At 37.2% G+C, this 24,295-nt stretch overlaps 1 protein-coding gene across 7 annotated transcripts in view; it reads left to right on the forward strand.

The window, feature by feature from the left end:
* Positions 1 to 24,295, forward strand: part of CEP192 (centrosomal protein 192) — a 128,491-nt gene that overhangs the window by 26,862 nt on the left and 77,334 nt on the right. For all 7 annotated transcript variants that reach the window (XM_044243663.1, XM_044243664.1, XM_044243667.1 and 4 more), the window contains 3 exons: positions 8,418 to 8,563; positions 9,682 to 9,820; positions 10,380 to 10,513. In XM_044243663.1, the coding sequence (XP_044099598.1) occupies positions 8,418 to 8,563; positions 9,682 to 9,820; positions 10,380 to 10,513 (419 nt within the window). The remainder of the gene's footprint in view (positions 1 to 8,417; positions 8,564 to 9,681; positions 9,821 to 10,379; positions 10,514 to 24,295) is intronic.

Consider the following 24,295-nt stretch of genomic DNA (forward strand, 5'->3'; position numbering starts at 1 on the left):
TGATATTTGCTGTGGGCTTTTCATATATGGCTTTTATGATATTGAGGTATGTTCCCTTTATCACTGCACTTTGAAGACTTTTGATCAAGAAAGGATGCTGTATTTGTCAGATACTTTTTCTGCATCTTTTGAGAGGATGATACAGCTCTTGTCCTTTCTTTGATTAATGTAGTGTATCACATTGATTTGTTTATGTCGAGCCACCCTTGCAGCCCAGGAATAAGTCCCACTTTGTCATGGTGTACCCTTGGATCCTGTTGGCTAATATCTCGGTGAGATTTTTTTGCATCTGTGTTCATCAAGGATACTGGTCTGTAATTCTCCTTTATAGTAGGGTCTTTGTCTGGTTTTGGGATCAAGGTAATGGCTGGCCTCATAAAATGAGTTTGGAAGTTTTTCTTCCATTCCTATTTTTTGAAACAGCTTCAGAAGAATAGGTATTAATTCTTCTTTAAATGTTATGGTAAAATTCTCCTGGGAAGCCATCTGGCACTGGACTCTTGTTTGTTGGGAGGTTTTTGATTACTGTTTCCACTTCTTTGCCAGTTTGAGTCTGTTCAGGTGTCTGTTTCTTCGTGATTCAGTTTTGGTAGTTCATGCGTTCTTGGAATGCATCCATTTCTTCCAGATTGTCTAATTTGTTGGCATATAGCTGCTCATAATATGTTCTTATAATTGTTTGTATTTCTTGGTTGTTAGTTTTGGTCTCTCCTCTTTTAATTGTGATTTTATTTACTTGGGTCCTTTCTCTTTTCTTTTTGATAAGTCTGGCCAGGGGTTTATCAATCTTATTAATTCTTTCAAAGAACCAGCTCCTGGTTTTATTAATCTATTCTACTGTTCTTTTGGTTCTATTTCATTGATTTCTGCTCTGATCTTTATTATTTCTCTTCTCCTGCTGGATTTAGGCTTTATTTGCTCTTCTTCCTCCAGTCCTTTAGGTGTAGGGTTAGGTTGTGTATTTGAGGCCTTTTTTGTTTCTTGAGAAAGGCTTGTATTGTTATGTCCTTCCCTCTTAGGACTGCCTTTGCCGTATCCCAAAGGTTTTGAACAATTTTGTTGTCATTTTCATTTGCTTCCATGAATTCTTTAATTGTTCTCTAATTTCCTGGTTGACTCATTTAGTCTTTAGTAGGATGCTCTTTAACCTTCATGTATTTGAGTTCTTTCCAACCTCTTGTGATTTAGTTCCAGTTTCAAAGCATTGTGGTAAAAAATACGCAGATTGATCCCAGTATTTTGGTACTGGTTGAGACCTGATTGTGACCTAGGATGTGATCTTTTCTGAAGAATATACCATGTGCACTTGAGAAGAGTGTGTATTCTGTTTCTTTGGGATGGAATATCTGAATATATCTGTGCAGTCCATGTGGTCTAATGTGTCATTCAAAGCCCTCATTTCCTTACTGATATTTTGCTTAGGCGATCTGTCCATTGCACTGAGTGGAGTGTTAAAGTCCCCTACTATTATTGTATCATTGCCAGTGTGTTTCTTTGATTTTGTTATTAATTGGCTTATATAATTGGCTGCTCCCATGTTATGGGCATAAATATTTACAATTGTTAGATCTTTTTGGACAGATCCTTTAAGTATGATATACTGTCCATCCTCATCTCTTATTACAGTCTTTGATTTAAAATCTATTTTGTGTAATGTAAGAATTGCCACCCCAGCTTTGTTTTGTTGTCCATTAGCATGATAAATGGTTTTCCATCACCTCACTTTAAATCTGGAGGTGTATTTGGGTCTAAAATGAGTCTCTTGTGAGCAGCATATCACTGGGTCTTCCTTTTTTATCCAGTCTGATACACTGTGTCTTTTGATTGGGGTGTTTAGCCCATTTACATTCAGAGTAACGATTGAAAGATACGAATTTACTTCCATTGTATTACCTGTAAGGTCATTGTTTTTGTATATTGTCTCTGTTCTTTTCTGTTCTATGTTACTTTTGGGCTCTCTATGCTTACAGGATGCCCTTTATTATTTCTTGCACGGCTGATTTAGTGATCACAAATTCTTTTAGTTTCTTTTTGTCCTGGAAACTCATATTTCTACTCCCATTCTTAATGATAGTCTTGCTGGATAAAGTATTCTTGGCTGCATATTTTTCTCATTTAGCACCCTGAATGTATCTTGCCAGTCCTTTCTGGCCTGCCAGGTCTCTGTGGATGGGTCTGCTGCTAGCTTTATGTGTCTACCCTTGTAGGTTAGAGACCTTTTGTCCTGAGCTGCTTTCAGGATTTTCTGTATCCATGAAATTTGCAAGCTTCACTATTAGATGTCTGGGTGTTGACCTGTTTTTATAGGTCTTGAGGGGGATTCTCTGTGCCTCCTGGCCTTGAATGCCCATTTTCCCTCCATAGATTGAAGACGTTCTCAGCTGTAATTTGCCCTAATATACCTTCTGCTCATCTCTCTTTTTCTTTTAGCATCCCAATTATTCTAATACTGTTTTGCTTTACTTATCACTTAAATTCTCCCCTCATGATCCAGTAGTTCTTTCTCTCTCTTTTTTTTAGGTTCTTTATCCTTCATCATTTTGTTTTCTATATCACTAATACTTTCTTCTGCATCATTTATTCCTAGCAGGTTGAGCTTCCATTTTTTTTTAATTGTATCTTAGAATAACTTTTTGATCTTGACTTGATTAGATTTTAGTTTATTTCTCCAGAAAGGGATTCTCTAGTGTCTTCTCTTTTTTTTAAGACCAGCTGGTATATTTATAATCATTTTTCTGGACACTAGTTCTGACATCTTTCTTATGTCCATACTGATTAGGTCTCTAACAGTCAGTACTATCTCTTGTTTTCTTTTTTGAGGTGAGTTTTTCCATTTTGTCTTTCTTTTTTTAAGATGGATTTTTTTTTTTTTTTTAAGATTTTCTTTATTTGTCAGAGAGCAAGAGAGAGCACAAGCTGGGGAGAAGCAGGCTCTCCACAGTGCAGGGAGCCCAATGCAGGACTCAATCCCAGGACCCTGGGATTATGACCTGAGCTGAACGTAGCTGCTTAACCCACTGAACCACCCAGGTGCCCATTTTGTAGTATTTTTATCTGATTTTGGTATCAGGGTAATGATAGAATGAATTTGGAAGCTTTCTTTCCTCTTTTAGATTTTGGAAGAGTTTGTGAAGAAGAGATACTAACTTTCTATTAAATATTTGGTAGACTTCACCTGTGAAGCCATCTGGTGCTAGACTTTGGTTGGGTGTTTTTGATTACTGATTTAATTTCTTTGCTGGTAATCAGTCAGTTTTCCTATTTTTTTCCTGATTCACTTTTGGGATGTTATATGTTTCTGTGAATTCATCTATTTCTTCTAGGTTGTCCCAATTTGTTGGCATGTAACTTTTTTGTAATAGTCTCTTAAAATCCTTTATATTTCTTTGGTGTCAGTTGTTATTTCTTTTCTTTCATTCCTGATTTTGTTTGCATTCTCTCTCTCTTTTTTTTTTTCCAATTTATCTGTTTTCAGAAAAACATTATTCATTTTTTTTTTTCACCACACCCAGTGCTCCATGCAAGCCGTGCCCTCTATAATACCCACCACCTGGTTGCATTCTCTCTTTTAAATGAATACTGCTAAAAATCCGTCACTTTTGTTGATCTTTTCAAATAACCAGCTTCTGGGTTCATTGATCTCTTCTATTGTTTTTTAAATTTTTATTTCATTTATTTCTACTCCAATCTTTTTTTTTTTTTTTTAAAGATTTTTATTTATTTGACAGAGAGAAATCACAAGTAGGCAGAGAGGCAGGCAGAGAGAGAGAGGGGAGAAAGCACGTTCCCTGCGGAGCAGAGAGCCCGACGCGGGGCTCGATCCCAGAACCCTGGGATCATGACCTGAGCCGAAGGCAGAGGCTTTAACCCACTGAGCCACCCAGGCGCCCCTCTACTCCAATCTTTATTATTTCCTTCTTTCTACTGGTTTTGGGTTTTGTTTGTTCTTTTTTTTAGCTCCTTTATTTGTAAGGTTAGATTGTTTATTTGAGATTTTCCTTGGCTTCTTGAGTTAGGTCTTTATTGTTATAAATGTCCCTCTTAGAACAGCTTTTGCTGCATCTGAAAGATTTTGGACTGTTGTATTTTCATTTTCATTTGTCTACATATTTCCTCTTTGATTTCTTGGTTGACCCACTTATTCCTTAGTATCATGTTATTTAACTTCCATGTATTTGTGTTCTTTCCAGATGGTTTCTTCTGTTTGATTTGTGGTTCCATAGTGTTGTGGTAAGAAAGATGCATGGTATGACTTCAGTGTTTTTGAATTTGTTGAGGCATGTTTTGTGATCTAATATGTAATCTGTTCTGGAGAATATTTCTTGTGCACTTGTGAAGTATCTGTTTTAGGATGGAATATTCTGAATATATCTACTAGATCCATCTGGTTCAGTGTGTCATTCAAAGTCACTGTTTCTTTATTGATTTTCTGTTTAGATGATCTGTCCATTGCTGTAAATGGGGTGTTAAAGCTCTTTATTATTACTATGTCACTGTTGATTACATTTTGCATATTTGTTATCAGTTGCTTAATGTATTTTGGTGCTCCCATGGTGGGTGCATGTATATTTATAATTGTTATATCTTGTTGGATTGTCCCCTTATGTTTATATAGTGTCCTTTGTCTCTTGTTACCTTCTTTGTTTTATAGTCTGTTTTGTCTACTATCCTGGCATTCTTTTCACTTCCTTTTGAATGATAAATGCTTCTTCCCTTCAATTTCAGTTTGCATGTTTCTTTAGGTCTGAAATGATTCTCTCTCTCTCTTTTTTTAAAGATTTTATTTATTTATTTGATAGAGACAGAGAAGGAATACAAGCAGGGGGAGTGGGAGAGGGAGAAGAAGCAGGCTTCCTGCTCAGCAGGGAGCCTAATGCTGGGTTTGATCCCAGGACCCTGAGATAATGACCTGAGCCTAAGGCAGATGCTTCATGACTGAGCGATCCAGGCACCCCTGAAATGAGTCTCTTACAGGCAGCTTATAGATGAGTCTTGCTTTTTCATCTGCTCCGTCACCATGTATCTTTTTTTTTTTTTTTAAAGATTTTAATTACTTATTTAACAGAGAGAGATCACGAGTAGGCAGAGAGGCAGGCAGAGAGAAGGGGAAGCAGGCTCCCTGCTGAGCAGAGAGCCCGATGCGGGACTCGATCCCAAGACACTGGGATTATGACCTGACCTGAAGACAGAGGCTTTAACCCACTGAGCCACCCAGGTGCCCACCATGTATCTTTTTTTTTTTTTAATAGATTTTTAAAAAAGATTTTATTTATTTATTTGACAGAGGTCGCAAGTAGGCAGAGAGGCAGGCAGAGAGAGAGGAGGAAGCAGGCTCCCTGCTGAGCAGAGAGCCCGATGCGGGGCTCAATCCCAGGACCCCGGGATCATGACCTGAGCCAAAGTCAGAGGCTTAACCCACTGAGTGACCCAGGTGCCCCAACTTTTGATGGAAGTGTTTAGTCCATTTACATTCAGAGTAATTATTGATAAGTATGTACTTACTGCCATTTTGTTATTTGTTTTATGTCTGTATATATAGTTCTCTGTTTCTTTCTTCTTTTGCTCTCTTCTCTCAGGGTTTGGTGGCATTCTTTAGTGATGTACTTGGATTCCTTTCTCTTTATTATTTCCTTATCTATTACTGATTTTTATTTGTGGTGATTATTAGGTTTGTATATAATAGCTTCTGCATATGGCAGTCTATTAATTTGATGATCACTAGAGTTTCAACCCATTCTTTACTTCTCTCCCCTCCACATTTTAGGTATATGTGTATGTTTTAGGTATGTGTCATGCTTTACATCCTTTCGTTTTGTGAATGTCTAGACTAATTCTTGTACTTATTTTTACTGCTTTTGTGCTTCCTACTTTTCATACTCCTACTTAAGGTCTTTCCAGTAAAGAGTGCCTTTTAACATTTCTTATAGGGCTGGTTCAGTGGTCTTGAATCCCTTTAAGTTTTGTTTGTGGGGGAAACTCTTTAACTTTCTCTTTATTCTGAATTATAGCCTTGCTGTATAGGGTATTGGCTGCATGTTTTTTCGTTTCAGCCCATTGTATATATCATGCTGGTCCCTCTGGCATGCAGAAGAATTCTGCTGAAAAATCCTCTGATAGCTTTATGCGGATTCCTTTGCATGTAACTGTTTTCTTTTCTCTTGCTGCTTTTATTTATATTTATTTTTATCTATTTAAGGCTTGGAGTCCAACATGGGGCTTAAACTCATGACCCTGAGATCAAGACCTGAGCTGAGATCAAGAGTTGGATACTTAACTGACTGAGCCACCCAGGCACCCCAACTCTCTTATGCTTTTAGAATTCTCTCTTTATGTCTATTTTTTGCCATTTTAATTGTTATGTGTCTTGGTGTGGACCTCCTTGGGTTGATTTTGTTGAGGGCTCTCTGTGCGTTCTGGGTCTGGATTTCCGTTTCCTTCCCCAGATTCAGAATGTTTTCAGCTCGTGTCTTCAAATAAATTTCTACTCCCTTTTCTCCTTCTGGAATCCCTATAATGTGAATGTTCTTAAATTTGGTGATATCATTAAGTTACCTAAGTCTATTTTCACTTTTTTTATTATTATTTTTTCTCTCTTATGTTGTTCTTGATTATTTTCTGTTATTCTGTCTTCCTGGTTGCTAATCCATTCCTCTGCTTTATCTCGTCTATTTATTCCATCTGTTTATTCCATGTATTTTAATTGTACTTATTAAATTGTTGAACTTTGGTTGTTTTTTGTTTTCTATTTCCTTGTTAAGGGTTTTACTGATGTCTTCTAGTCTTTTCTCTAGTTAGTGCCTATCTTTATGACCATAACTTTAATTCTCTATAGGAATATTCTTATAGGAATATTAGGTCTGTTGCTTTGATTTTTGTTCTGTTCTTTCATTTGGGACATTTTCCTCTGTCCCATTTCCTTTGTCCAACTCTCTCTGTCTGTTTCTATGTGGTTTGACAGCTACATCTCCTGTTCTTGAAAGTGGCAGCCTTATGACGAAGAGGTCCTGTAGTGCCCTCCAGTGCAGTTTCCCCTGTTTACCAGAGCCTGGTGCTTAAGGGCTGTCTCCTGTGTGTGTTTATGGCTGAGCTGAGCCCCTTTTGCTTTCAGTGCAGTCATCTGCAGTTTCTGTTTGTCTGTTATGAGCAGGGTTTGGTCTCTGTGTTATATTGGGGGCAGTCTGGGGCTGCCTTGGGCTTGAGGTGAGTCAGACCAGGTATTTGCCAGAGCTGTGGTAGCACCAAACTGCAGGGAGCTTTCCCTGTGTTGTCCCCTGAGAAGCTTTCATTGGTAGATTGGTTTCATTGGTAGATTGGTAGTCAGATTAGCTGTCTGTCTTCAGCCTACTGCTGGCACCACAGTCTTGATATGTGTATGGCTGTAGTCCCCTCTCCCTGGGGCAGGAATTCCTTTGGAGTGGTGCTGGCCCCTGTCAGGGCTGCTTGCACACTGCCAGGCTTGTGGCACTGCTTTGGATGGGCTCCGGCCAAGGGCTTAATGGAAGGGGTGTGTCTATAGGAGAACGTGGTGCAGGGTGCACTGTTAGCAAGTTATGTAGTGAGTGTCTTTGTCCACTGATCCCGACAGGTGTTTGTGTATCTAGGCTGGGGAGTAGGGAAGGGAGATGGTTTCCGGACTATTGGTTTTGTGTTTGTATCTCTGCAGGGCTATTTGTTGTGCTGTCTTTTTTTTTTTTTTTAAAGATTTTGTTTATTTATTGGATAGAGAGAGAGAGAGATCACAAGTAGGCCAAGAGGCAGGCAGAGAGATGGGGAAGCATGCTCCCTGCTGAGCAGAGAGCCCCATGCGGGGCTCGATCCCAGGACCATGAGACCCTGGGACCATGACCTGAGCTGAAGGCAGAGGCTTAACCCACTGAGCCACCCAGGCGCCCCTGTGCTGTCTTTTTTTAAAGGCAGGGACTCAGTTTCCTCTTGCCCTCTTGGCTCCGAGCCCACTGATTTTTAAAGTTCCAGGTGATATGCCCCAGTGATTGAAAGAACTTGTGAAATTTAACCCCTGTGTTTTTCAAAGTTAGATGTCATGGGGTTTGTAAGGTGCCAGGTGTGAGGGTCGGTTTCTCTTGTCTCTGCACCCTTGGAGTCCCTCCCTTTTGAAGATTCTCCCATGGGTTCATTTAGCTCCTGACTGTGTCTCTGCCCTTCCTGTCCTCTTTGATGTGGCCTCTTCTCTAAATTTAGCTGTGGAATGTCTGTTCTGGCAGTCTTTGAGTCTTTTCTGGGTTATTCATACTTACGTGGGTGGTATCTAGTTGTATCCATATAACGAGGTAAAGTTTAGGGACCCCCTACTTTTCCTTCTTCCTCAGAAGTCTTTATCAGCCTTTTTGATTAAATATTATTTGTAGTTCAATCAGTACTTTAAAATATTTCCTTTTTTCCCCCCACTTTACCAACAGATGATGATATTGATGATGAAGAGTTTTATGATGAACATTTGGAGGCTTACTTTGAACAACTGGCTATTCCAGGAATGATATATGAAGACCTAGAACAGGAACATCCAGAAAAGGATTTTAAATTACCAACAAGTGATCCATGTCAGGTATGTTCTAATCTTACGGTTTTTCATAAATTTGACTTTAGAAAACTATTACTGGTCTCATTAGATATTACCATAAAGTGTAAGCTTTTGGTTTTCTTTGGTGATGAAATGATACCTTATGATCAGAAATACCTTGTGATGAGAAATACCTTTCCCATCCTTGCTTGCTGCTTCTTACTCTTGCTTCCTCTGCAGAAAAATTGAAGAATATCACAGTGAACATGTGTATGCCCCTCATCCATTTTAACCAGTTGTTAACATTTGGTCATCTTTATGGGGTTTTTTTGTCCTTCTGTGGGTACTTTTAAGAGGAATTTGAATATTTTTGACAAGTCACCCTAATACTTTGACATTTTCTCCTGTGTATGAAGATATTTTCTTGCATAATTTCAATTCTGTTATCTAACTTTGATACAGTAATGTAAATGAATATACAGTCCATATTTACATTTACTCAGTTGTCTCCAAAATGTCCTTTTATTGTTTTTGATCTAGGATTTAATCAAGGGTTACAGGTGCTTCTGGTTTTCATATCTCTTCAGTATTTCACTTTGGAGTAGTTCTTCCATATTATTAAAGTTTTTGTAAAATGAACCATAAGCTAATTATATCTGATTGCTTTTTCTCCCTCCTGATTAGATTAAGGATTTTGGCAAGTCCCAGTAAGCATGTTTATCATGAACAGGTTAGGATTAAACAGTAAGGATGATGTGTTCTTCTCCTTGAATCACATCAGGAGACATAGAAGTATGTTGGTCCCACTGTTGGTGATGTTGTGTTTGATAATCTTGGTTAATGTGGTGTTGGCTAGATGTCTCCTTTGTGTAGGTGCCTTTCTTTTCTTCTTTGTTATCAGTAAGTATTCTGAGGAATGATGCATTGAGGCCACGTGAACTTCCTATTCCCCAAGAACCTTTCACAAATTGGATTTAGTATCATTGCTGAGGCCTCCTAGAAACACTTGTTTCTAATAATCACCATGGTGATGTTTCCAGTTCCTTCTACATTAATAACTTGGCATCCTTCTGTCAAGAAGTCATTCTCAGTCATGTTTTTCCCCCTAAAAATTGTTGGTTTTAATTTAAGAAATTAATACAGCTAAGATATTTTCTCAACAGGCAAATGAAAATGGTAGCTATAAATCTCAATCAGAAGGTAACAGCTCTCTGATTTCCCATGGCTCACACTCTTCAGGAAATTCTGAAACAACCCACAGAGAGTTTGAAATAGGCCACGTTGTTTGTCTGCCTGGGACCAGTAAGTATTGAAATATGACCCCATTGTTCTTTTTTTTTTTTAAAGATTTTATTTTATTATGTTAAGCTTGCCACCGTACAGTAAATCATATGTTTTGATGCAGTGTTCAGTAATTCATTAATTGTGTATAATACCCAATGCTCATCATAACACGTGTCCTTCTTAATACCATTGTTCTTAAATTCTGTTTGACTTTGCCTTTTCTCCAAAGAATTCATTTCTGTGGTATAGTGTAACCTATTTTAACTGCTGAATTCCTTCAAACTTTTCAAAAGAATATTATTAGAAAAACCATAATGTATATTGCTTACATCACTTATTACAAATGAGTATGTTTTATTCAAACATTTGAGAATTAAAAATGTACTGTGTAGTCATAGTTTGTCATATTTCCTGTTGTCTCTTACTGATGGTTACCTTTTCTTATATGCAAATTGCTATATTTGTCCTATGACTGTTAATTACTAGGTTTACATAAAATAATTTGAATAGCAAGAAGCAGTTATTAGATTACTGAGACTTTGACATTGCTCTATTAAATTTTTTTCTTGTATTTCAGGTAATTTTATAGATAATGGAGATAGTAGAAGGCATGTAGATGGTGTATTATCATTTTCTTCTAGTACTCAGAGAACTGAACAGGAGAAAGAAAGGGCAGACAGTTTGAAGGGTATTGTCCCACATCGTGGCAGAGTAAGTTTATATACATTTTCTTCAAATTTTCTTTGAAAAGGATGAAAAGCCTTTTGAATTGTATCAGGTTTTTTTTCAAAGTAACAACTATTGATTTCTGGAAAACATAGAAAAAATATTAAGAAGTTTCCCTATTGATAATGTTTTATGTGTATGTTGGTATGTATCTTTGAGATCACTGAGATTATATTAATATATAATTATGTACATTTTTCTTAATTTTAAATATTTTTTAGATTATTAATTTGAAAAGTTCTTCAGCTTGGTACCAAAACATTAAATAAAAAAGCAAACTGTTCATCTTTAACCTTGCTCAAGCATGTTTGTTTTCCATTTCTTTCTTTTTTTTAAATAAAGATTTATTTATTTATTTATTTATTTGACCGAGAGAGAGAGAGAGAGAGAGAGAGAGAGAAAGAGACAGACACGTCACAAGTAGGCAGAGAGACAGGCAGAGGGGGAGGGGAGAAGCAGGCTCTCTGCTGAGCAGAAAGCCTGATGTAGGGCTCCATCCCAGGACCCTGAGATCATGACGTGAGCTGAAGGCAGAGGCCCAACCCACTGAGCCCCTTGTTTTCTATTTCTTAATAGCAACCCATTACTCCTACACTTCAAACTTAGTAGTCATTTCTGACTCTTACCAATTCTTTGACCCCTTTTTAAAAGTAATGTATACCTCAAGATTGTATGGTGGTTTTTAATTTAGAGGGAGTGTGAGTGTTGGTATACGTAGAGTTAGTCACTTATCCTCATAGTAATCCTTTGAGTGATTAAAGCAGTAAGTGGTGATGGGATTGTCATTTTAAAGGTAATGCAGCTCAGAAAACCTGATTTCTCTCAGTGTGTTCTCAGGACTGTGTCTTAAGTTTATTGTTTCCTGTTTATTTCCTTTAACCACTATTAAAGTTAACCACTTAACTTGGTTAATTTCCTTGGTTTATTTCCTTAACCACTACTAAAGTTGAAGATGCTTACTACCTCATGTCTGATTTATTGTGCCGTTCCATTATATTTGTCGACACCAGGTTAATCTTGTTAAAATGGGTTTTAATGTATATAATACATATAAGTATTTTCTATGCCTCAGTGTTTCAAATTAATATAATCTGACCCCATATTAATCTGTTTTTCTCTTATATTTCTTCTACAAATCCCTGTTCCTATTTTGTTTTCTCCCTTTCTTCCCTAATCCTGATTATGATCATCTTTCCAATCTTTCATGAAGCCTTGGTTACTTTTCAGTAACTCTAGATTACATTTATTTTTCTAAATTCTTATTACAGTGACTGTATTCCACAGTATAGTACTTTCTTTTATACAGGAGTATTTTACTTATCCAGAAATTGCCTAGTCAGCAGCTTCAAGAATTTCTTAGTCATCCAAAGAGCCAGTTATGTACAAATACAGTAGAACCCCTTGCCTCAGACAACCAGAACAAGTGTTCAGAGTCAATGGGTTTATCCTTCCAGGACAGTGCTGTGGGCGCTTGGTCATATGTTTAGTCATCTGACGGTTTAGAGTTATAATTCTAATCTATCTAGTTTAATAGTCCAGCCCTCAGCTGATTAGGGGTAGCCAATGAGAAAAGGGAGACTGCATCTATTAATCTTGATTTTGTCGAAATGTGGTAGTTGATAAATTTTATAAATCTTTCTATCCATGGCCGTTTAATTTTAGGCTAAGAACTTTGTTCTGTTACAATAATTATTTTTCTAATCAGCAGTTATTTGTCATTAAAAAACAGTAGTGTTAATATTGTTGAATACTCGCAAATTGCTTGGCATCTTGGTCAGGCCATTTTAATGAAAAGAATCATTGGTAACATCTTGGTGATAGGTGTGGTGCTTGGTATTGTAGGTCATACAAAGGTCATCTTCCTTCATGAAACATAGTAGGAAAGTAAAAGAATTACTTGGATAACTGTAAAGTAAGGCAGAATCCTTTCTGTTGAATCTTATCATGCTTACTGAAGAAGTCCCCAAGTTCTAGATTGAGTTACATTCTAAAAAGCTCTTTGGAGTTTTGAGGTCTTTCTAAGTGAAAACGTAATTTCTGATGATTCATTTCTAGTCCATTTTCTAAAAAAGAATTTAATCGTAAGATAACCAGGTTCTGGAGGAGCATTCAGACCCTATGACTGCAAAGCCCTGACACCTTCAGCTGTGGTTGGAGGAGGGCATCAAGCGTGGTAGGAGTGGCCTCTGGCTGCTGATGTTCCAGACAGTGTGGAACGAGCACTTGCATTCAAGCTTTGTTGTTTAGATGGGGGGAAATTCCTACCTGTGGGTCAACCATAAAGTATGTTACATTATTTCATGAGATGTCTTATTTTTCCCATATCATAAGGTCATGTGGTTTGTGTTACCATGAGGTGACAATTTTCTGTTCTCTTTTTGGGAAGATTAGCAGCCCATTTTCCTTAATGCCATCTTAGGAACTCAGAAGCTACTAATTTTGAGTTCCCCAAATTTAACTTCTAATAGCATATTGACTGGAAACCTTACTGGTAACATAAGTAGTGATAAGTATTTTATATGTTATACATGTTATGTACTGTATTTTTACAATAAAGTAAGCTAAAGAAAAGAAACTTATTAAGTGAATTGTAAGAGAAATACGTTGGTATTATTAGGAATACTGTAGTGTGTACTGCTTGCATTACTTATTACAGCCATAATTTCTTTCCCTTTTTCTGTCTTCTGTGTTTTGCAGAAAGTGCTCTTAGTCCCCAATGTGTTGATGATATTCCATGGGTTCCTTAGACTCTGTTCATTTTTTCTGAAACTTTGTAATTTCAGTTGTCCTATCTTCAGGTTTGCTATATCTTTATCCTGCTTGTGCACATCTGTTTTCAAACCCCTCTAGTGAATTTTTCACTTTAGTTATTGTACCTTTAAGTGCCAGAATTTCTGTTTAGCTCTTTTTAAAAATTATCTTTTTTTAATTATGCATATTGTGCGTTGATCATTTTCTTATTTGTCCACATCTTCCTTTAGCTCCTTGAGCATCTTTAAGATACTGGTTTTCAAAGTCTTGGCGTAGTAAGTCTGATATACAGGTTTCCTCTTGTATGTTCTCTGTTGACTTACTTTTTTCCTTTGAATGGATCATGCTTTCTTGTTTCTTTGTATGCCTTATGATTTTTTTTTTTCTTGTTGCAAACTGGACATTTGAATCTTATGTGATAACTCTAGAAATCACATTCTCCCTTTTCTCTAGGGTTTGCTCTTTGTTTAACTTTTAATAGAGTATGTCTGTGCAGGGATGAGCATATGGTGAAAGTTAAGGTTTTACAGGTCCTTTCTGAGACTGTATTTTTTCCTGGGCATGTAGAGCAGCTCTCTTAATTTTCTCTGTACATGGTTGTTTTTGAATATTTAAAGAAATAGGTGTGACTCCTTTCTGTATGGTGATCACTTCAGCTGGTAGGGTTTGAATCACTGGTGACCAGCCTCTGTACCTGTAGCTCTGCAGTCGGAAGACAGAAACCTGGTAATTGGGAGGCAAAATCCTTATTGCTTCTCTGGCTCCAACAAACCATATTAAAAAAAGGGATTGCCCTCCCCACATTGTCTGCCTTAGGGTTTAGGGTGAGTAGCCATGCTCATTCTGAAGCCTGAGTGACTGAGTGACCTACTTATTTGTAGCTTACCAGCTAACCTTTTCTCTGGTAGCTGTAACTGTTCAAAAAGAGTCCAGAATTCCAAAATAGCTACTTCAGAAGTGTTTGCCCCAGTATAGTACAGCACTTGTCTAGGAGAAAAGACAGATTCCTGGTGCTTTCTCCTCTGCCATCTTTTCTGATACTACTTCTTGTTAACTTTATTTTTTATTTCTAACTTTATAGGCTTACAAAGTTTGGTCTGGAAAATCTAATCCTTTTAAATATTTTGAGTAAAAGTGTATTTCTGTATGTGTTTCATGGACATAAGAAAAATGAAAAATGTGCTTTTTTGAAAAATACTTAGTTTTAAGAAGCTATTAGACTATTTAGTGCATTATTCAATTTCTCTATGATCACTTTTATTTTTAAGATTATTTATTTATCTTAGAGAGCATGTGTGTTTGTGCACATAGGGGACAGGGCAGAGGGAGGGAAAGAATCCTGAAGCAGACTTCCTGCTGAGTGTGGAGATGGTTGTGGGGCTTGATCCCACCACCCGAAGACCATGACCTGAGCTGAAACCAAGAGTTGACCACTTAACTGACTGAGCCACCCAAGTGCCCCATGTGATCACTTTTATTTATCTGTACTAGATGTATCAGTCCAGAAAAGATAAGTCAAAGTCTCCCAATTAAAAAAAAAAAAAAAGATTTTATTTATTTATTTGACACACACACACACACACAGAGTGAGAGAGGGAATACAAATAGGAGAAGCAGAAGAGGGAGAAACAGGCTTTGTGCTGGGCAGAAAGCCTGATGCGGGGTTCGATCCCAGGACCCTGGGATCATGACCAAGCCGAAGACAGATGCTTAACGACTGAGCCATCCAGGTGCCCCCAAAGTCTCCCAATTTTAATTGAATTTTTTACCAAGTTATTTTTGCACCTCCACTTTTCTTCTTAGTATACTTCTCTGCTATGTTTACTCCATATAAGATTATAGATTTATAACTTTAGTGATAAGAGTACCTTATTCGTAACACCACCCTTTTTTATCCTGTTATATAAACAAAAGCCTATTTTATGTTCAGTGCTTCTAACCTTAAATTTTCCTTTGTATGTTAGTATTAATACCCTTGCTTTTCCTGTATTTTGTGTATACTTGTTATCTTCTTTTCCATCCCATTTACATTTTTCTTTATCATTTGTTTAGAGGGTTTCTAATAAATAGCATGCAGCTAGGTTTTTTTTTTTTTTAAAGATTTTATTTCAGAGTGTGTGCATATATGTGCAAGCAGGGGAGAGGGGGAAGGAGAGGGAGGAGCAGATTCTACATTGAGCACGGAGCCTGATGTGGGGCTCAGTCTGATGACCATGAGATCACAACCTGAGCCGAAATCGAGTTGGGTATTCAACTGACTGAGCCACCCAGGTGCCCCTAAGTTTTGCTTTTTAATGTGATCTGGTAGTCTGTTTTTTGATGAAGTAAATCCTTTAATACTCAGTTTAATGATTGATATTCTTGGTTTTATTTTTTTATGTACTTAATTTAATATTTACATTATTTTTATCATTTTCAAAATTTTTTTTTTTAAAGATTTTATTTATTTATTTGACAGAGAGAAATCACAAGTAGGCAGAGAGGCAGGCAGAGAGAGAGAGAAAGAGAGGGAAGCAGGCTCCCTGCTGAGCAGAGAGCCCGATGCGGGCCTCGATCCCAGGACTCTGAGATCATGACCTGAGCCGAAGGCAGCGGCTTAACCCACTGAGCCACCCAGGCGCCCTCATTTTCAAAATTTTTATTGTACTGTTTATCCCTGCTCTTTCCTTTCCCTCCCATTTTTCCTCCTCAAGCATTTGCAATTTTTTTGATTTTTCATTAATATAGGATACACATTTTTCCTATTTTAACACTTTCTTTTTTAAGATTTTATTTATTTGTTTGACAGAGAGAGATCACAAGTAGGCAGAGAGGCAGGCAGAGAGAGGGGAAAGCAGGCTCCCCGCTGAGCAGAGAGCCCAACGTGGGGCTCGGTCCCTGGACCATGAGATCATGATCTGAGCCGAAGGCAGAGGCCCAACCCACTGAGCCACCCAGGCGCCCAATATTTTAACACTTCTGAAATCAATATGTGTCTTATAGTTACTGATATGCTGTAGTTTTATGTTCTCTTTCTTAGTGGCACATACAGTAATGGCAATCTTAAAATCAGTGGTTAGATTCTATGAAGGATGCTGTTTTTTCATTTTTTGGAGGGCATCTCTTCCTTAATTCATTCTCACTCATATTGTTCAGTCATTATTTGAGATGACATCAACATGTTCCCATCAGGGTGTTTTGTTGCCTCTTTGTTTCTTTTAGATGCCAATAAGATGGGACTTTAAAATAATTTCCTTATCTCCTTTTGAAACACTACCTCCTAAGAAAACTTGGGGTTGCTTTTACTTTTCCTTTCACCTCACATTTCCTAACTCAAGTTTTCTGGGAAAGTTACACTGTCAAAATATAAACAAAAGCCTATTTTATGTTTAGGGTTAAAAATTGTCAAAGAAACTGCATTTGTCTTTGTTTTATTCATTATTATCAGATCAGAGCGAGGGGGACTGTTCTGTTCTGGAGGGAACCCCAACTCAGGAGCAGGTCATTGATGAAATGGTTTAGCACCAGCTTTCCCACCAACAGTGCATCAATGTGGGTTTGACAGGATGGTTTGAGGCCCCATGTCACTGCCTTATCATTCAGCCTGGGCAGGATTCTGACATAGAGGCTTTCAGTCATAATCCCACAGATGCTAGCTTTGCTCCATTGGTTCCTCAGCCCAACACATAAAGGGTTCAGATGCATTTCATCAGATAGTGCAGTGTTTCTGGAGACTGTCACTTGGCTGCATTCTTTATTCACGACTATTTTAAGTAGTTTTCACTGAGAAGATAGCTAGTTTCCAACATTCTGACTTTTCTTTTTTTCTTTATTTTTAAATTGAAGTTCAGTAGACATACAAGATTAGATTGATTTCAGGTGTACAACATAGTGATTTGACAATTATGAATGTCATGATATGCTCACCTTGATAAGTGTAGTTACCATCTGTCATCATACAAAGTTATTATGGTATTATTGACTGTATTCCCTATGCAGTACTTTTTATCCCTCTTTTTTTTTTTTTATAACTGGAAGTCTGTATCTCTAATGCCCCTTCATGTGTCTTATCTGTCATCCCTTTACCCTCTTCCCCTCTGACAACTGCCAGTTTGTTCTCTGTATTTATGAGTCTGTTTCTGTTTTGTTCATTTGGTTAGTGTTTTAGATTCCACAACGAAGTGAAATCATATTTGTCTTTCTTTGTCTGACTTATTTTACTTAGCACAGTGCCCTCTAGGTCCATCCATATTGTCACAAATGGCCAAATCTTTCTTTTCCACAGCTGAGTAATATTCTGTGTGTGTGTGTATGTAAGGGTGTACACCACACCTTCATTATCCATTCATCTATTGATGGACACTTGAGTTGTTTCCATCTCTTAGGCTATTGTAAATAATGCTGTAATAAACCTGGAGGGTGCATTTTTTCTTTTTAATTAGTATTTTCTTTTTTTTTGGTATAAATACCCAGCAGTGGGATAACTGGATCATATGGTTTTCTTTTTTTAAATTTTCTTTTAAGGATTTTATTTATTTGAGGAAGAGAGAGTATACAGGCAGGCAGAGCTGTAGGCAGAGGGAGAAGCCCGCTTCTCCTGAGCTGAGAATCCAAAACGGGGCTCTAATCCCAGGACCCTGGGATCATGACCTGAACTGAAGGCAGATGCTTAAGTGACTGAGTCCCCTAGGCATCCCTGTTTTTGATTTTTTTGAGGAACTTTCATATATTTTCCATAGAGGCCACCCCGGTTTACATTCCCACCCAATAGTGCACAAATGTTCCCTTCTTTCCATATCCTCACCAACACTTGTTTCTTGTGTTTTTTATTTTAGCCATTCTGACAGGTATGAGGTGGTATCTCATTGTGGTTTTGAGTTGCAGTTCCCTGATGATTGATGTTGAGCATCTTTTCATATGTCTTTTGGCCATCTGTAGGTGTTATTTGGAGAAATGTCTGTTCATGTCTTCTTCCCATTTTTTAATTGGATTGTTTGATATTTTTTTACTGTTGAGTTTTATGAGTTCTTTATGTATTTTAGATATTAACCCCTTATTGGACATATGACTTATTTATACCTTCACTTACTCAGTAGATTCCTTTTTCATTTTGTTGATGGTTTCCTTCACTGTGCAAAAGCTATTTAGTTTCATGTAGTCCCCATTGTTTACTTTTTCTTTTGTTTGCTTTGCCTGAGGAGACAGTTGTGGGAGAATATTGCTAAGGCTGAAGTCTAAAAGATTATGGCTTATGTTTTCTTCTAGGAGTCTTATGGTTTCAGGACTTATATTTAGGACTTTAATTCATTTTGAGTTTATTTTTGTATACGGTGAAAGAAAGTGGTCCAGTTTCATTCTTTTGCTTGTAGCTGTCTAGTTTTTCTAACACTGCTTATTGGAAAGATTGTTTTTCACTATTGTATATTCTTGCCTCTTCTGCCATTGATTAATTGACTGTCTAAGTGTGGGTTATTTTTGGACTTTCTATTCTGTTCCATTGATCTCTGTGTCTATTTTGTGTCAGTACCATAACTTTGTTTTTTTATTATTTTATTTGTAAGTATTCTCGATACCTAATGTGGGGCTTGAACTCACAACCCCAAGATCAAAGATTGCATGCTCTACCTATTGAGACAACCAGGTACCCCATAACTGTTTTGATTACTATTGCTTTATAGTATAGGGTGAAATTTGGGATGGTGATATCTCCAGCTTTGTTCTTTCTCAAGATTGCTTTGGCCATATGGAGTCTTTTGTGGTTTCAAACAAGTTCTAGGATTGTTTGTTCTAGTTCTGTGAAAAACATTATTGGTATTTTAGTAGGTCTTGCATTTAATCTGTGGATTGTTTTGGGTAGTGTGGAAATTTTAACAGTATTTCCCAATCCATGAACATGGTTTTATCTTTCCATTTATTTGGGTTGTCTTCAGTTTCTTTCATTGGTGTCTTACAGTTTTCGAAGTATAGATTTTTACCTCCTTGATTAAATTTATTCCTAGGTATTTTATTCTTTTTGATATTTAAATAGGATTTTAAAAAATTTATCTTTTTGCTACTTCGTTATTAGCTTCAGAAAACAACAGATTTCTGTATATTAATTTTGTATCCTGCAACTTTACTCAGATTATTTATTTTATAGTTTTTTTGGTGGGATCTTAGGGTTTTTTATCTGAAGCATTATGTCATACGCAAATAGTGACAGTTTTGGTCCTTTTTAAAATTTGGATGCTTTTTATTTCATTTCTTATCTTATTGCTGGGCTAGGACTTTCAAAACTATGTTGAATAAAAGTGGTAAGAGTGGACATCCTTGTCTTTTTCTTGGTCTTAGAGGAAAAGCTTTCAGCTTTCACCATCGAGTATGATTTAGTTAAGGTGTGTCATACATAGCCTTTATTATGTTGAGGTGTTTCCTCTAAACCCACTTTTGGTGTTTTTGTCATGAATAGATATTGAATTATGTCGAGTATTTTTTCCTGTATCTATTGAGATGATCATATTATTTTTAGCCTTCATTTTGGTAATTGTGTTGATTGATGTATGGATATTGAACCATCCTTACATACCTAGAATAAATCCCACCTGATCATAGTAAATGATCCTTTTAATGTGTTGTTGAATTTGGTTTGCTAATATTTTAGGGGATTTTGTATCTATGTTTATGAGGGATATGGGTGTATAATTTTGGTGTCAGATTAATGTTGGTCTTGTAGAATGAATTTGGAAGCATTCTATTTTTTTGAAACAGTTTAGGAAGAATAGGTGTTAACTCTTCTTTAAGTGTTTGGTAGAAATCACCAGTGAAGCCGTCTGATTCTGGATTTTTGTTTCTTGGTAGTTTTTTGATTATTGATTAATTTGTTAGTAGTAATGAGTCTATTTAGATTTTCTGTTTCTTCCTGATTCAGTCTTGGAAGATTGTATGTTTTTAGAAATTAATTCATTTCTTCCAGGTTGTCCAATTTGTTGGATTATAATATGTCATAGTATTCTTATAATCCTTTGTATTTCTGTGGTGTTTGTTGTAACTTTTCTTCTTTCATTTCTAATACTATTTATTTGAGTTCTCTATCTTGATAAGTCTCTCTGAGGTCTTGTCAGTTTTATCTTTTCAGAGAACCAACTCTTGGTTTCATTGATCTTATCTATTATTCTTTTAATCTCCATTTCACTCTGGTTCTTTTTAATTTTTGCTAGTATTCTATATGAAAAATAGTTATCTGTTTTTAAATGGCATGACTTTGTTTCTTTGTCTTTTTTTTTCTGTTGGAATACTCATATTTTAACTACTGTTTTTATAAGCTTTCTGAGTTAAGGAGATATTTTGATTCTTACACATTTTATTTATTTACTTACTTATTTGGCTCAAACAATAGAAATTTATTTTTTTACACTTCTAGAAAAGTCAGAAATTGAGGTTTCAGCAGAGTTGTTTTCTCCTTGTGCTTCTTTGTCTGCCTTACAGATGGCGTTTTTCTCCTTGTGTCTTCAGATGGCATTCCCTCTCTCAGTCCTTATGCATTTTAGGCTTTAATGTTTGCATTTGTTTCCTAGGGCTGCCAGAACAAACTACCAACATTTGGTAGCCTGCAACAATAGAAATTTACTCTCACAGCTCCAGAGGCCAGCAGATGTAAATCAAGGTATTGGAAGGGCTAATTAAGCTCCCTCAAAGGCTCCTTTCTTGCCTCTGGTAGCTCCTGGTTTGCCTTAGTTTGTGGCACTATTTGAATATTTGCCTCCATGTTCACATGGTCTTTTTCTCAGTGTCTCTGTGTCCTGGTAACTCTTTTTTCTCTTATAAGGACATTGCTCTTTGGGTTAAAGGCCCATTAAAAATCCAGGATGGTTTTATTTCATGATCCTTAATTACATCTGCAAGGACCCCGTTTCCAGATAAGATAAGATGACAATTTATGGGACCTGGGGTTAAGACTGGGAAATTTTGGGGGTGCCTGGGTGGCTCAGTGGGTTAAAGCCTCTGCCTTCAGCTCAAGTCATGATCTCAGGGTGCTGGGATCGAGCCCCGCATCGAGCTCTCTGCTCTGCAGGGAGCCTGCTTCCTTCTCTCTCTGCCTGCCTCTCTGCCTGCTTATGATCTCTGTCTGTCAAATAAATAAATAAAACCTTAAAAAAAAAAAAAGACTGGGAAATTTTTAACTCACAAGAGTGTTATACATAGATGTTATCTACTAAAAAGTATAAGGTTATTCATCTGTATTTTCTCCTGGCACTTTTGCTTTCGAATGTTTAAGCCATCTGGGATTTATTTTGATGTAAGGTAGGATAAATGTAAGCTTATTTTTTCTATAACACTATTGGGAGATTACTCATTTAATAAGTGTTGGCACTAGGATTTAAGCCTATGACTTTTCTTCAAAGTCAGCATCTTTTCCTTTATGTAGAACTATCTGCTTTTAGTATTTTAACTTTAAAGAACTTTGTAAGACTGTTTTGGTCATCATACATCTTGTAACAGGAAAGATGACTCTTAACATGCTTTATGGGGACTTGACATTATGATGGTAGCTGAATGTCTGACAAGAGTTTTCTAGGCACTTGGGCCCTTATTCAGCAGTTGTTATTCTAGGAAAGAATAAGAAATGCCAATTAGGAAAGAGCATGGTTTTGAGGTGCTGGCTTAATTTGCCATGTCTGATGCAGTTGTTACAGGACATCTCATGGATGTCTGTAGTATATGCTGTTTTACTCCTGTTAAATGGTATTTTGTTCCCCCTCCCAAATTTGTATTGAAATTCTAGTTACATATAGAGCAATATTGGTTTCAGGAGTAGAATGCAGTGGTTCATCACTTAATATAACACCCAATGCACATCATAACAAGTGCCCTTCTTAATGCCCATCACTCATTTAGCCCATCCCCCACCCACTTCCCTCCTGCAACCCTGTTTTTTCTCTATTGTTAAGAAGATCTTATGTTTTGCTTCCCCTCTGCTGCCACTCTTTTTCCCTACTCTCATATGTTCATCTGTTTTGTTTCCTAAATTCCACATATGAGTGAAATCATATGGTATTTGTCTTTCTCTGACTTACTTCACTTAGCATAATGCACTGTAGCTTCATGCACATCATTACAAATGGCAAAATTTTATTCTTTTAATGGCTGAATAATATTCCTCTATGTGGGGGCCCCTGGGTGTCTCAGTGGGTTAAGCCTCTGCCTTCAGCTCAGGTCATGATCTCAGGGTCCTGGGATCCAGCCCTGCATCGGGCTCTCTGCTCAGTAGGGAGCCTGCTTCTCCCTCCCTCTCTGTCTGCCTCTCTCCCTACTTGTGATCTCTCTTTGTCTGTCAAATAAATAAATAAAATCTTTTTTTAAAAATAAATAAAATCTTAAAAAAAAATAAATTCCTCTGTGTGTGTGTGTGTGTGTGTGTGTGTAAAAATAATGTATGTACCCCATCTTTATCCATTTACTAGTCAATGGACACTTGAGCTCTTTCCATAGTTAGGCTGTTGTTGGTAATGCTGCTATAAACATCGGGTGCATGTACCCCCTTTTAATCTGTATTTTTGTGTGCTTTGGGTAAATACTTAGTAGTCTAATTGCGGGGTTGTAGGGTAGTTCTATTTTTAACCTTTTTTCTTCAAAGATTTTATTTATTTTGAGAGAAATGGTGAGTCGGGGAGGGGGTGTGGGCAGAGGTAAGGGTAAGAAGAATCTCAAGTAGATGCCATGCTGAGCATGGAGCCTGATGTGGGGCTCAGTCCCACAACTGTGAAGTCATGACCTGAGCCTAAGTCAAGAGTCGGGCTTAACTGACTGAGCCACCCAAGTGCCCCTCTATTTTTAATTTTTTGAGGCACCTCCATACTGTTTTCCAGAGTGGCTGTATCCATTTGCATTCCCACCGACAGTGTAAGAGTGTTCCCCTTTCTCCGCATCCTCACCAACATCTGTTGTCTCCTGTGTTGTTCATTTTAGCCAGTCTGACAGGTGTGAGGTGGTAGCTTATCTTGGTTTTGATTTGTATTTCCCAGATGATGAGTGATTTTGAGCATCTTTTCATGTGTCTGTTAGCCATCTGGATGCCTTCTTTAGAAAAAGTTTATTCATGTCTCCTACCCATTTCTTAACTGGATTATTTGGGTTTTGGGTGTTGAGTTTGTTCAGTTCTTTATAGATTTGGGATACTAGCCCTTTATCCAATATGTCATTTGCAAATATCTTCTCCCATTCTATAGGTTGCCTTTTAGTTTTGTTGATTGTTTCCTTCCCTGTACAGAGCTTTCTATCTTGGTGAAGTCCCAATAGTTCATTTTTGCTTTTGTTTCCCTTGCCTCCGGCAATGTGTCTAGTGAGAAGTTGCTACAGCTGAGGTCAGAGATGTTCCTGCCTATGTTCTCCTCTAGGACTTTGATGGTTTCCTGTCTCACCTTTATGTCTTTCATCCATCTTGAATTTATTTTTGTGTGTGGTGTAAGAAAGTGGCCCCGTTTCATTCTTCTGCGTGTTGCTGTCCAGTTTTCCCAACACCCTTTGTTGAAGAGACTTTTTCCATTGGATATTCTTTCCTGTTTTGTAGAAGATTAGTTCACTATATAGTTGTGGGTCCATTTCTGGGTTTTCTGTTCTATTCCATTGAACTGTGTGTCTGTTTTTGTGCCGGTACCATACTGTCTTGATGACTACAGCTTTGTAGTATAGTTTGAAGTCTGGAATTGTGATGCCTCCAGCTTTTCTTTTCTTTTTCAGGATCGCTTTGTCTACTTGGGGTCTTTTGTGGTTCCATATAAGTTCTAGGATTGTTTGTTCTAACTCTGAAAATTGCTGATGATATTTTTCATAGGGATTACATTGAGTGTATAGATTGCCTTGGGTAGTATAGACATTTTAACAATGTTAGTTCTTTCAACCCATGAGCATGGAATGCTTTCCCATTTCTTTGTGTCCTCTTCAATGTCTTTTATAAGTGTTTTGTAGTTTTCAGATTACAGTTCTTGTTTTACCTCATTGGTTAGGTTTATTCCTAGGTATCTTATGGTTTTTTGGTGTAACTGTAAATGGGATTATTTC

The sequence above is a fragment of the Neovison vison genome, chromosome 3, assembly GCF_020171115.1.
Source record: "Neovison vison isolate M4711 chromosome 3, ASM_NN_V1, whole genome shotgun sequence".
Classification (NCBI taxonomy): Eukaryota; Metazoa; Chordata; class Mammalia; order Carnivora; family Mustelidae; genus Neogale; species Neogale vison.